This window comes from Camelina sativa, chromosome 9 (assembly GCF_030686135.1).
Source record: "Camelina sativa cultivar CO46 ecotype springtype chromosome 9, ASM3068613v1".
NCBI lineage: Eukaryota > Viridiplantae > Streptophyta > Magnoliopsida > Brassicales > Brassicaceae > Camelina > Camelina sativa.
In genome coordinates this window covers 35538191-35552678 of record NC_141888.1, presented here as the reverse complement: position 1 = coordinate 35552678, position 14488 = coordinate 35538191, and the positions used below count along the sequence as shown (strand labels likewise).

The window sequence follows — 14488 nt, the reverse complement described above, 5'->3', positions numbered from 1 at the left end:
AGAGTAATATGAAGTTATGAACCAAAATTCGGTTTAATTGCTATGGAAACCGGTTTAAATTTAATGATAAATGTTCGGTTCGGTCCAATGATTCCAATTAATCGAATGAATCTGATATGGTTTACTGTTTGATCTCTCTAGTCTTTTAGTGATTTCTTCTGGGCGTCATCATCGCTAGTTTGTCTATAAACTTCCGTCTTTGTTGTTTCCAGCATCTTTCTTACTCTCTCTCTCATTGACTGCTTCGAAAAATATCTCCAACTATATTCTTGCTATCGTGTTTCTGGGTTCCGGAGAATTCGGAAATAATCTCCCGCGACGTTTTATCCCCGATTTCAATCTTCTCTTCCGGTATGTGAAAACTGAAACTTTGATTGCTCTTTGATTCCTTTGTTTACGATCAGATTCTTTATCTGCTGAGAGTCTTTGTTCGATTCGCTTTTTCTTGTTGATCGCATGAACCAAGTGTTCTTGAAGTCATGTTGAAGCTCAAAAACTTTGATTCCTTTGCTTACGATCAGATTCGAGATGTTATCTACTGAGAGTCTTGGGTTTGATTCGCTTGTCTTGTTGATCGCATGAACCAAGTGTTCTTGAATTCATGTTGAAGCTCGTAATCTTGCATTTTTGGAGTTTCTTTTATCACGCATGTCTATGATTCTTCCCCAAGCGTCTGTTAAATTGATTGAAATGTCTGCTCGTGTTTTGATCCGATTATACTAATATAGTATTTTTCTGCAATTTGTAGCTACCAGATTCTCTTCTTCATTGCAACTTTTGGGGAGGCAATGGCGCTCGATAATTCTGTTGCTCTGTCACCTCGCCGAAGGCATGGTTTGCTGCGGGATCAGGTTCAGCTTATCAAAAGAAAGGACTCCGGCAGATATGAGATTGTTCCAATTGAGGATCCGTTGTCTTTTGAAAAAGGTTTCTACGCTGTTATTCGTGCTTGCCAGTTATTGGCTCAGAAGAACGATGGACTCATTTTGGTTGGGTTAGCTGGTCCTTCTGGAGCTGGCAAAACCATTTTCACTGAGAAAATTCTCAACTTCATGCCTAGTATTGCTATCATAAACATGGACAACTATAATGATGGTTCTCGTGTGATCGATGGAAACTTTGATGGTATGCACCACCTCTATGTTACACCCTTAGGCTTGATTCACTCATTTCTTTCTGATGTGTAGAATCTGATATAAAGAACAAGTGTCTGATAAATGTTTGCGATTCTGGTTGCAGACCCACGGTTGACTGACTATGATACACTTCTTGACAATATACATGGCCTAAGGGATGGCAAACCTGTTCAGGTTCCAATATATGACTTCAAGTCTAGTTCCCGAATTGGTTACAGGTACCGATTTTCCCCATTGGTGCATATGTTACTGTTGATAACTTGTGGACAGACGACATTTTATGATGGACAAAGTGATTATACTTATTTCATTTAAACGTTAATAGTTTCCCTTGTTATACAGATTCCTTCACATATTTTAGGGGAACAATTGATTTATATGTTAGTTGATCAGAGCTACTCATCTGCAATGGCTTATCAGTTTCTTTCGTGATTTGTATAGAACACTTGAGGTCCCTAGCTCTCGCATTGTTATTCTTGAAGGCATATACGCTTTGAGTGAGAAGCTACGGCCTTTGCTAGATCTTCGTGTCTCTGTCACTGGTGGAGTGCATTTTGATCTTGTCAAGCGTGTTTTGCGGGACATTCAACGTGCTGGCCAGGAACCTGAAGAAATCATACATCAGATATCTGAGACGGTTTTCACGCTAATCTTTGCTATCTTTTATTTATCACCCTTGCTGTCATGCCTGCTGTTTAAAGTCGCTTCAAATATGGATAGAACATGAATGATGTATTCTACTGTTTATTTTGAGTTTTAAGACAGTAAAATTTTGCTTATGTTTTTTTCTCCAACCAGGTTTATCCTATGTACAAGGCGTTTATTGAACCTGATCTGAAGACGGCTCAGATTAAGATCCTTAACAAGTTTAACCCCTTCAGTGGCTTTCAGAACCCAACATATATTTTAAAGGTTACAGAATTAATATTGTTCAAAGTGGAGTATGTTGGCGTTTCATATAATCTGTGACTAGCTGTATTGTAACAGCGATACCTTCCCGGTGTTGAGTGAGTTTTGTTATCTTATTGTAGTCAACGAAGGCTGTAACACCTGAACAAATGAAGGCAGCTCTGTCTAAAGATTTTAAGGAACGTACTGAGGAAACTTATGACATATATCTGCTTCCACCAGGCGAGGATCCTGAAGCATGCCAATCATACCTTAGAATGAGGAACCGGGATGGAAAATACAATCTCATGTTTGAGGTTTGGCCAATACCTGTTTCTTCTGTATAAACACATTTTAGGAACTCATGGGCAGAGTTTAGTGTCATATGTAAGCTGAACGAATGGGTGTTGCGTGTTGAATTGATGAATGATTACATTTACCGTTCTATGTATTGTTTTCAGGAGTGGGTTACAGATCGTCCATTTATCATATCACCCAGAATAACTTTTGAAGTCAGCGTTCGTCTTCTCGGAGGATTAATGGCACTGGGCTATACCATTGCAACAATCTTGAAAAGAAAAAGTCATATCTTTGATGATGACAAGGTAATTGTGAAAACTGATTGGTTGGAGCAACTGAATCGGACATATGTTCAGGTAATATTTACTTCTCTTGCTCTCCATAAAAGTTTACACTCTGTTTGGGGTGATAAGTTGACAATTTTTATCAACTCGTTTATGAAGGTACAAGGTAAAGACCGGTCCTTCGTCAAAAATGTGGCAGACCAACTTGGATTGGAAGGTTCATATGTTCCACATACATATATTGAACAGATACAGCTGGAGAGGCTTGTAAATGATGTTTTGGTATGTGTTGTGTTTATCGCACACAGATCCAGTTGATTATATGTCATGATGGTTTATATGTCCGGTTTCCCTGGTCATGTTTTCAGGCTTTACCAGATGACTTGAAGACAAAACTTAGCTTAGATGATGATACAGTTTCTAGCCCTAAAGAAGCCCTCTCAAGAGCTTCTGTTGATAGTAGACTGAAGTATCTCCACGGGTATCTTCTAATCTCTTCTCCTTGATTGGCTAAAGTTGGGATAAAGACAGAATCTAAGAATAAAGACACCATATGGTCAGGGAATCCTCTGACTTGTGTAGTGATGCACGTTTTAACAGCGGTGTATCAAAGTCTTACACAAACCCAAGACACAAAGTCTTGCCTAACTTGACAAGACTTGCTGTTAACAACAGAATGTTAGATGCCAGAGCCCCTGCTTCACCGGCCACTCTTCCAAATCAGGTAAAGCGGTCTCTCTGTTATTGTTTCCTGAGATCATTCAAAATCTTTGGTTCTGTTGTTGCAAATTGATAGTTGGCTTACGATTAAATCTCTGAACATACGGTGTTCTATAGGGTTTTATCACTCAGCTTTCGGACCAGATATCAACACTGAACGAGAGGATGGATGAATTCACATCCCGCATTGAAGAGTTGAATTCCAAGATCCCGAACAAGATAGCGGCTTCAGGTAGTCAACATAACTTGGCTTTACCGATTGAAGACGGTAATGGGTCTGTCTTACCGCTGTCCTCATCCGCATCTCAGCTCGTAAGGGAATCTCCTCTGATGGAAGAGGTATGTTTACAAACTCTCCATAATCAGAATTACATACAGTCAGCTCTCTATTAATTGCTATACTCCAATAGACAACAACAGAGCATCAGAGAGAGCTTTAGACTCGACTGAGACAATGGAAGGGTCTATCCATGAATAATAAGTTAGAGATATAGAGATCTTAGCTCACGATTTGCGAAATATTCATTTTTTCTTCATGATTTTTGACTTTTCGTCATCTGGAACAGGTCGTACTTGTTGCTCGTGGACAGCGTCAGATAATGCATCAAATGGACACCCTGAGCAATCTTCTTCGGGAGTATGTTGGAGAAAGGACTCGCATAGAGAGACTCGACAGCAACAGAACAAACAGCACAACACAAAACCTCGGATCTTCTACTGCAACTATTCTTCTTGGTTTGGCCATTGGCTGCGTTGGCATTTTTACCTACAGTCGTCTGAAATAGTTGCTGTAACAGTTGTTACTTCACTGTGAAAACCCAGGCTTTTTGAAATAGTTGCAATGGTGTAAATAACATGGTTTGGGATACACACTGGACAAATTAAGTCTTGACAATGTAAGAGAAAAGACTGATTCGGTTTACATTACCGTTTATAAAGACTCGATACTTTTTCTTGTGGAAGTAACTGGAGTCCACCACGAAACATGAGGCCGTAATATTTCCTTATGTAATCCTAATACACAGGAGACGAAGCAAGTTCTTTGACATCTTCAGCAACTTGATCATAGTCTGCCTTCAGTTTCTCGTGAATGTTTGAGCTTAGTTCTCCTTTCGCAGGCTTTGTTAAGACCAGATGTGTAGATAACTTGATAATAGATTGTGCTAACAGCTAACTTGATAATATCATAATATACTATAATAATGTCTTATAGCATAATTCCATGGTATACTTCATACAAACTTTATTCTATTTCACATGTTTGAAAACTATGAGCCTATGAGTAGATCCCTAGAGCCGAGCAGCCAGCTGGTTCGAAGTGTCTATCGTTGAGCCAGAAGCTGAGCCTTCAGCACGGTTATTAGAACATAAGTAGTTCAGTGACTGTAGCCAAGATACCAAAGATGGCTTGCGAATCACATCGTCTGACTCAGCCACTTGACCATACAATTCACCAAGCCCCATGTTCTGTCTTTCTTTCGGTAATTTTATTATTAGCTGTGCCAATGACTTCATCAGATATGGCAACACCTGAACCCCAAAAGTATGTAAACACATAGTATTAGCATCTGAGCACATAAGTCATGCTCTAGTAGCTCAATTAAATGGAAGAAACTTACTTGTATATCAACCAAAGAGACGAGTCGCAAAAGCAGCTCAAATATCTGATTACCAGGATCAGACTTTCTTCCTTGCAGTGAATCAGAGCTAAATGTAGAAGCCTTCTCAACAAGGCTATGAATAGAATAAAATATAGCAGGACTTCCTGCAGGTAGATGCCGGACCAAGGTTGCAACGCCTGAAGCTAAGCCTTCAAAAGGTGTGATCTCAGGATAAACCTGCAGTTATTACAACGAATCATAATTGTTATTGACGATGAATAAACAGAAAAGAGCTACATTGCATCCAATTTTCGGTTTTCTTAGGTACCTCCAAAGATCGTTGCATGTAATAGAAAATAAGGTGTTCTTTGAGTTGGTTTCTTTCGTCCTCCTCTGACTCTCTCGCTGAAGAGAGAAATGCTACCAATAAAGTATGAGATGCTCGCGCCACTTTTCTGTTAGGATGTCCAATATATCTAGCCACAGGATTGTTAAGGAATAAAAATGATGGTACTCGTAGTTAAACATAACAGGGTATAAGACATATCGACCGATCTTTTCCATAGGATACAAAAACATGGTTGATGCAACAACTCTCCTGAAGGCAGAAGCAGATAACCGTCCAATGCAAGTTGGGATTACGCGAAGATAAAACAATATTCGAGATGTCTGCACATCATCTCTTGACCATTCATATTCTATCCGCTGTGTAAACAAGTCTGCAGAAAGAACAAAAAATTATTCCAAATCTTACTAATGTACCAGCCTACAGAAAATTATGACTATGGAAATTGCAGAAACAATTGATTTCTCAAACCTTTCGGATTAGTCAAGCTATCATAGGCAGGAATAGAGTCTACAAATGATACACAAGCAGCATCATTCTCCTGGACACATGAAATCACCTCTCTAATTGTCTCCATGTATTCAGGTAAACGAATATGCCTGAAATACTCTACACAGGAGAACGAAACTAATATTTTGACTGATGTCTCCATCTTTCTTAGTTTAGACACTATTGGTTTTAGCCATTGTTTCGTAACAGCTAGCGCAAAGACGACAACCATAAGAAAAGATGATTCCGCAATTTTCTCTATGTCTCCAAGCAATGTATCTTCTATACCACGAAGTAACAGAGCAATTTGACGGTGCTGTAAGTAGAGATTTTGACAGAAATCCCAAATCATATTCTCCACAATATACTTGTTATCTTCACTTGCTGATGTATATTGATTGCAGAAAGCCCCAGTTATGGCCCCTGATTCCTTGAAGAGAACGTCAGAAAGATGCTCCCTGACCCAAATGAGTCTTGGTCCAATAGGATCTTTGCCAAAAGCTTTGCAAAATGAATCATATATCTGCCCTGAAGGAAATACCTGAGTTATCAATGCAGAAGCGAGACACAAAAGCAGAGGAGCAGATGAAGAAACAGGCCCACATCTAGCCAATGCTATAGCGAAGTACTTCAAAAGGGGACCTTCTCTCTGAGTAGCTGGCAGTGTAACATTAACATTAGAAACTATAAGTTGAGCTACAAATTCTACTCGCTTCTCAGCTGAATTTCTTAGTTTAGAAATCTCAAAACTCTGTGCAGCACGACTGAATCCTGCCAAGGAAGCTCTCAGTACCCCAGCTGCCGCCATGAAGACAGCAAGAACATTATACTTTTCCTTGGAAGTCTCTAGTACCTCGTTTGTAAAAAGAGAGATCTTGTTGACATAATTAGACCTCATGTAACCTGACACAACCCACTCGATCAAATGAAGAATCATAAGACCATAAGTGACACTGCCACGAGGACCCTCACTTTCTAACCAAACGCCAAACAAGAAATCCAATACTCTGACGTAATGAACATCCAACGAAGAAGATAAAGCATACCCAATTCCCGCAAGCACTACAGGAACAAGTTCTTCTTGAGATCCCACCAATGAGTACTCTTCTTCCAAAAGCCTGCACATCAACTCCAAGCATAAGACTTTCACGTCTCCTGACAGAGAAGGAACACACGCAAACGCACCAGAGACCAAAACGCTCTGCGCTACAAAGGCTCCTTGGATATCACGCCTATCATCAACAACACCACGAATAGCCTGAACCGCAGAACCAACAAGAGCTTGAGACGGTCGAAACGCTTTCCTAATCCACACATAGAGCAATCTAAGAACAAGCGTGTAAGACTCAGAAGGAAGAGATACTTCTCGTAAAGCTAGTATAGAAATAAGTAGCTTCGCTTGGGGATCCGCAACATGGATAGTGGACTCAGAGCTAACCAAAGCTCTCAAAGCTTGAAGGTAACGTGTATCAAAGCTCTGGTTTTGAAGAGATTCGCGAATCTCAGACCATGCTTGAATAATTGACCTCGCTGATGGAGCAGAGTTTTGCTTCACCAAGTCACCACCAGAGACACTAGCTCCTCCACTCACAGTCCTTAACCATTCTTCCAGGAAAAAACTATTGTTAGCTTTTCTCGCCATCTCTCTTCACTACGACTGATTCAGTATATTCTCATCAAGTATAAGCCCTATTACCCACAACAGATTATATAGGGTTTGATTCAGAATTGAAAAACCCAGAAAATTTGTCGCTGAGATAACAGTGAAAAAACAAAAATTTCGGCATAAATTCATCAAAACCCCCAACAAACGTTCTGCACGATAGCAAAATTGAAGAGAAAAGGATTTGGCTACGAAGCCGAGACGGGACACTTGCAAGATTTGATTGTGGTTAAGGATTTAACCAAATAACCAGAAAACCGGAGATAAACCCGCATGGTTCGATTTAAACCGATGTCTCTTTTTTAAAAAAACAGCGATTAATAAATGTCTCGTTTCAACTTCAGTGAGGACATAATAAATGAAGTGTAGTTTGTAGTTTGTAGTTTGCGAAATGAGAAAGCACATGAACGAACTCATTTCATCGTTGTCTGCCTGGGAGAAAAGTTTGCACAAATTATGGAAACGGAAACTAATTAAGTCAACGCTTCACGTGACTTTATTAATATCGATCTCCATCTCCTCCAGATCAATCACCTCTACGAAGCCAATTCAATTCCTTTCCCTTAAATTAACTGAGCTTTTGTTAATGTGAAATCACAATAAATGTGTACAAACTATAAGTTGAATCTTTGGATACCTTTCAAGTTTCAACTGTAAAATGTAGAAACTAATATGGTCTCCTTCAGTTCGATGAATTTAAACAAATGTGTACAATGATCCAACTGATGATGTTATTATTAATTACAATATATTTTTTTTTAAAAAGATGAGTAAATTTCATCATTACACCAAGTCACCAATAGTGAAACAATTTCACAAGAGAAAGAACAAATAATTCAAGACATATACGTACCAAGAAAGAATATTAGCTTTCGTCTTATAAATTAATCTTCTAGTAATTAATAATATACGTGTTTTTACTATATCTTTGGAAAAAATAAAATAATAAGAAGACAAATATATTAGTGGTGCAAAGGGTTTGGACCAGATGGGACGAGTCGTTTCTCAACTCCATATCTCGGGTCGATCTCTGATCCTCCTGGCGGAGATAATTTCCGATGCTGATTACTCCGGTGAAGATCTTTCAAGAACGGTGTGAAGTCAAACTCTTTCATCGCCAAACCTCTTCTTCCCGTCCGGTAGTAAAAAGGCGGCGAGGTAATAACCGGAGGAGAAATAGAGCTGAAACTAACAAATAACCCTTTAGAGACGAAGAGAAGAAGAGAGATCCATAGAAGAAACCCTAAGACACGTGAGACTTTACTTTTGGCCATGGAGATTAAAGATCATAGGACCATCGAAGGGTACAGAGGAAATATAGTGTTAATATATATACACTTATACGTAAGTTATGTACAGAGAAAGAGGGAGAGAGAGAGATGTGAATTGGAGACAGCGTTTTCCAACGAAGAAACTTCCTTTGCGTTCAAGGAAGAAGAGGGCTCATTAAATTTGTAGTTCATTTAAAGTCAAACCTCTCATCATATTATTTTCACATTTTTTTAATGTACAAAAGCTTAATTAACAAGATTCAAAGAGAGTGGAAACATTTATTTAAATTGCATAATAAATTCAAGTTAAGATAAGATATAAATTTTTGTTAGCACATTGAATGATTGATGTTTTTGTTTAATATGAACAAAACAAACAAGATTGTCTCATTAACGAGCCACTTATAAAATAGCAAAATTTATTACAAAATATAAAAGAAATTAGGTATTACGAAATGGTAGTTTTAGATCATGTTTATTGTCTTGTTGCGCATAGTCAGTAAGTTTCTTTTAAAACCGGAAGATGAAGATCGTAGGACGGGTTCATTACTTCATGTATTGATGAGACAAAAGCAAAAGCATCTAGCGTAAATTAATCCACAACCTATGCATTTTTGTCACTACACGCGTATATGAATAAAATATATAGTATATACTCGAATCGATGCGTATGTGTACATAAAGTAGTTGTTATTCCATATTGTTAGACGGACCGGTACACAACCAAAATAATCACTTGAATATTTAGACATGGGTTGACATCACCAAGTAGTATGACTAAATTCACCGTCAGAAAACTAAGTTTTGACATCCCAAAAATAGTATAACTAAATTAAATACACGAGGGCATACCGTCGACAATTGTAAGAGGCAAAAGAGCTGTGGTTTTGGCTCTTTTAAATTTAACAAAATAAAACATACTGTAGTACTAGATTTATTAAACATGATTATTTATTGGCCGACATTTCATACATCACTCATACAAAAAGATGCATCATTTCACTAGGGTCTCATGAATTGGGAGTTGACATGTTAAGTCTCAATTTTTTAAAAGTAGATTATAATTACTTTAAAGTAGCTTATGATACCGAAAGAATGAAGATATTTTAGTTGTTCTTACGTAGATTGATGTTTCAATAGTTTCATCAACATTAAGAAAAAGTTAAGTTTTTTTTTTTACTAATTTATAATTATTTTATGGTAGAAATAGAAAATATAAACCACTCAATATTGTGCCACTTATAATAAAATATAAAGTAAAAAGATCATTTTAGTTTTTTAATAAAAAAAATTAATACAATAAATATTTTCTAAAATATCATCTATGTGAGTCAGAGGAAGTAACATGTTGCATTACTTTGTCAATGAAGATGAAAAGTAAACCTTTTTTTATTATTAGAGATGATTGGTACTCTTAAATTATAAAGAAAGTAGCTTTGACCACCTAAACAAGATTCAGAGAAAGCTAGGAGAAAACATTTGGAAAGAGGTCTTGGAAGACTTTGATGTGATAATACTCCCACTATCATTGTCTAGCTTGAACACCTTAGCCCATGTATTTTCGGTGAAGTAAATAGAGTTTTGAAGGCATCCGTGAAACTCATGAGCCAAAACCGAGAAACAAGTATCGGGAGCCAACATAAATGCCTTGTCTCCCAAGGTCTTAACTTGTATCCATTTTGATAACTCCTCATCCATCTTGTAAACCTTGAAACCGTCCGTCATGGAATAGTTAAATGCGCGATCAGCTTTCCTCTTTCGGGGATTCTTTTTGGGGAGGCGCTCGACAACATAAAGCTCTTTATTACAACCTTCCACAAATCTCATGTCTCCCCAACAGTCATTAGTGATAGTTTCATCGACAGAAGTGCTTAGGTACCTAGAGATTTGAAGATCGGAACTAATACACCAAACAATGCCTTGTGAATCCAAAACATATGTTACCCCTTTGTGAACTATAATGTCGGAGAAGTCATCACCCAACTGTTCGAGTCTCCTCAAGACATTTCCATTCCAGTAGTTGATATATCCATCCCAACCGATACCAAGAACTCCATGACCATGATGATGATCTTCTCCTTCCTTGATTTTGACAAGAACACTTCTTTCGAATCCAGGAGCCGTTACTCTTCCCTTGTCTTTGGCAAGAACCACATAGGCTTCTCTAATCTCGGAGACAGTGAACTCCAAAAGATCGAGGCTCTCGGAATAACACCGCAACGGATGATGCGAGAGAGGGTGAAGGAAACGGATTCTCCCGGAGTTGATGATGTCCACATCGGATTTGATGATCCAGCCCTTGCTCGGGGAGGAGGAAAGAGTGACTCGGAAGAAGGCGATGTGTGAGAGGAACGCACCGGGATCGCATCGGTAGACCTCGTCCTCGTCCTCGTCGTGTAGTAGGGTTTCGCTAGGGGCGATGGGATCGAAGTGGATGACAGGGCGGCGGCTCGGGATAGGGTTGTCCACACTTGAGCGCCGCCAAGATGTGCAGATGCTACGGAAGCGTTTGAGTTCGACGACGGAGAACAATCGAACGGCGATACAGTTGAGAAGCTCCTCCGGTAAGTTAGACCAATCTACTACCATATCTCTCAAATCTGGTTGTTTCCGCTAGGACCGCCGCTACTTTGGTTGTGTTATGTTGTGAGTGAAATCTATATATAATACCTGTTCCCCGAATCGTCGCTTCTTGTTTAGCCCTGCCTAATCGACGCTTCTCTATGTAAAATACCTGTTCAATTGCCTCTTTTCAGATCTATATATTTGGAATTCGTTCGACCAATTCAGTTTTTTTTGTTTTTTTCTATTTACCTTTCTATTGGTGTTAATTACTGCAAGGAGTTTAATTCTTTCTTCTCATCGAATAAGGGCCTAAATTGGTGCGTTTGTGAGAGGTTTATGACTGGTTGATCCGGATGCAACAGCGGCTAGAACATAATAAATGTGATATATAATATATAAATGTTTAAAAACACCAATTTTTTTATTAAACTTGATTTATAATTAAAATTTATTAAAAAATACTAAAATAATTATTCAAAAAACAAATAAATTTCATATTGAAATACTTATTCCTTTATGCATTTGGCTTTTCACCAAAAATTTAATCAAATAATTTGATAAATGACAAAACATATGTTTTAAATCGTAGATCTTTTCTCTTTTCTCTTAGATCGTGGGTAAGTAGTTTCATCGGTAGGAATGGTCAAGTGAGAGTTGAGAAGAGTCACTGGTGATTTGTTTTAATATTTTTCACAAATAATCTTATTTTTTCAAATTTCTGATGAAATATTATATTTATTTAGATTTTTTTGAACTTATATGCGATGTGCCATTAAATTTACTTCAAGTTCCGGGTTATTGTTAATTGGAATATTATTTTCTTCTAATTGTTTATTTTATAACCTCTGCAATCGTATTCATACTTCATTCTCTCATCATTAATGAGTAAAATGGTTAGATAGAAGATATAACAAAAAAATTTCATTATCATTGATTTCTTTTAAGTTTTTTATAAAAAAAAAAAAAAAAAATTCAACCGCAATCGTCCGCAACCGCAAACACTTGCGGGAAGCAGCTTTTAGAATTCAGTGGTTTGGAGTATTTGGGAGCGATTAGGAGCGGTTTGTGTGATTGGTTCCAATTACTAGCAACCGCTACCACCCACAAACGCAGCATTTATGGGATGTAGAGGGAAAACCAGTCAACATCTAACTTGATTAGTTTGTCTGGTGGAGATATGCGATATAGTTGACCCTTTTTATATTTCTTATATTTTCTAAACCCCGTCATCATTAATCTTTGTTTTGTAAACTTTTTGTGTTTTAAAAATTTTCAAATTTTGAGGCCTCTCGTTTGTCCCTAACTTTGATTCGTTGATGACAAGCAGGCCTGCCATGTTTTTGTATGGTAAATGTTTCAAGTCTCAATGTGTAGATTTTATGTGTTTTTGTATGGTAAATGTTTCAATTCTCAATGTGTAGATTTTATATTTAGGTATTTTTGCACGGTAAATGTTTCAATTCTCAATTCTCAATTTTTTTTATGGTAAATGTTGCACCTCTTGAGTCATGATTTCGATTTCTTCATTATCATATTGTATACCTATATGGTATAGAACAGCTCTACATGATCAAATATAAGATAAAATAAATTATTAAAATATATATTGGTCAGTTATTAGAAAAATAAAATTAAATATTATGAAATAATTAACATATGTTTAGCCATTTTATCCGTTTGTGTTGTAACTATAGAAAAATATTATGATCCTTTATTATAAATATTATGGGTATGATTGTCATCTAACTCCCCTACCCTTTATGATGATGATTTTACCATGGAGAGAGAGTAGTCAGTAAGGCATGTATGTAATTGAATCAGTGTTTCAAACGAAAATATATTTTGGAAAGTCCGTCATGGGGCAGTACGATCACTATGAATCATTTATTTTCAACTGTTCAATTTCAATGAATCAGAAGTTATAACAATAAAGTTGTGAATTTTTTAGAGAAAAATGATTTACAGGCAAAAAAAAAACACCTATATGAACATTTTCTAGGACTTTATTTTTTAAAATTTTTTGTAAAAATACTTATATTTTTCTTCTTCGTAATTATAGTGATGCTCGATGTGGGAGACTTTTGTAGGAGTAGAACAATGTTATGATTTCTACTTAACATGCTGGCAACAATTAAAATTTATATTTAATCCATGGGTTATTATACCAATTGAACGAATTTAATTGGAAACACCTATGTATATAATATATATTTAATTTTTGGAATATTCTTTGGATGTTTGATTAGATGGGAAAGTATTTTGCATAACTCAAAATGGTTTATCTGTTATGGATTATGAGGAGCGTAAGCCGATGATGCTGCCTTTGGTATTGTTTATGTTCTTTTAAGTTTATAGTTTAAAAATTGTAACCATAGCTGGCGCTAGAAATATTAAGGCCACAGGCAGTAAAATTTTTAAAGGCTGTTTAGTTAAGAAAAAACAAAATTTATTGCCAACTGCAAGATACAGGGGTCGAACACTGGACCTATAATTGTTTCTCAGACACTTTATCCACTAGACTACTAAGATACTTTGACATTTTTACGGCCGGTTATTTACTTAATATATTTACGGCCGCAAGCTTGTGCTTGCCTTGCTTGGCCTCATGGCCGGCATTGATTGTAACAGTGTTGTTCTGAAAACGTTGTTGTATACTTTAATTATCTGTCTTTGGTAGATAAGAATCTATATCATTGGTAGCTTAATAAGTAATGTTGCTTTATATACGTCTTGGTTCAATTAAGAGAAATATATATAAAAAAGTATGAAATATGTTTACTTAAATTTTAAGATGCTCACCAGTTATTTTTTATTTTATTTTTTAGAGTCAAAAGAAACGATGGTACTTTATAAGTAACTAGCATTGTATTGGCAATATGCTCGAATTGAGTATGTATACGGCTATATAGTATATAAACTATAACATCAATTGTAATTTAAAACAAGTAGTAGATATATATATATATATATGTTTCTGTTTTTTCTCACATGATTTGTGTCACATTGGACACTTTTTATGGATGATATATAAATTTCTATTTTTGCTGATGAATGTCCCTATATATGTCGGACTAAAAACAAAATTAATAATGGAGTTTGTAGTTTTTTTGGGTGCATGATATACTTCTATTCTATTGAGATTAAGATACGGTTATAACAACACAAATTAAGATCTCTTTGCCAAGCCGACGCCAATGTGGAGGAAGCTAGGAAAAAATGTTGGGC

The 14488-nt window shown here is 36.7% G+C and overlaps 2 protein-coding genes and 2 pseudogenes across 4 annotated transcripts; 1 reads left to right on the top strand and 3 right to left on the bottom strand.

Moving 5' to 3' along the window:
- The first annotated feature begins 99 nt into the window (after positions 1-99).
- On the top strand, positions 100-4290 carry LOC104713023 (inorganic pyrophosphatase TTM1). Of its 2 annotated transcripts, none has more exons than XM_010430055.3 (12): positions 100-351; positions 749-1125; positions 1240-1354; positions 1578-1773; positions 1935-2048; positions 2168-2341; positions 2486-2680; positions 2768-2890; positions 2977-3089; positions 3209-3332; positions 3446-3667; positions 3895-4290. In XM_010430055.3, exons 2-12 carry the CDS (start codon positions 789-791, stop codon positions 4111-4113), a joined length of 1932 nt encoding a protein of 643 aa, XP_010428357.1. In that variant the 5' UTR covers positions 100-351; positions 749-788; the 3' UTR covers positions 4114-4290. The 2 variants fall into 2 exon arrangements, with proteins under 2 accessions (XP_010428357.1, XP_010428356.1); XM_010430054.3 differs by having other exon boundaries at positions 3170-3332.
- Positions 4291-4486: 196 nt separating this feature from the next.
- Positions 4487-7853, bottom strand: LOC104713022 (uncharacterized). The gene is made up of 5 exons (XM_010430053.2): positions 5747-7853; positions 5501-5648; positions 5258-5405; positions 4948-5166; positions 4487-4858 (listed from the first exon to the last, which is right to left on the bottom strand). The coding sequence occupies exons 1-5, from the start codon at positions 7404-7406 to the stop codon at positions 4619-4621; spliced, it is 2415 nt and encodes an 804-aa protein (XP_010428355.2). The 5' UTR covers positions 7407-7853; the 3' UTR covers positions 4487-4618.
- A 288-nt stretch (positions 7854-8141) lies between these two features.
- LOC104713021 (CLAVATA3/ESR (CLE)-related protein 13 pseudogene) lies at positions 8142-8864 on the bottom strand (annotated as a pseudogene).
- A 1199-nt stretch (positions 8865-10063) lies between these two features.
- LOC104713020 (putative F-box protein At1g65740 pseudogene) lies at positions 10064-11513 on the bottom strand (annotated as a pseudogene). Its single transcript, XR_015565468.1, has one exon. The product of XR_015565468.1 is annotated as a putative F-box protein At1g65740 pseudogene (transcript).
- Positions 11514-14488: the final 2975 nt, after the last annotated feature.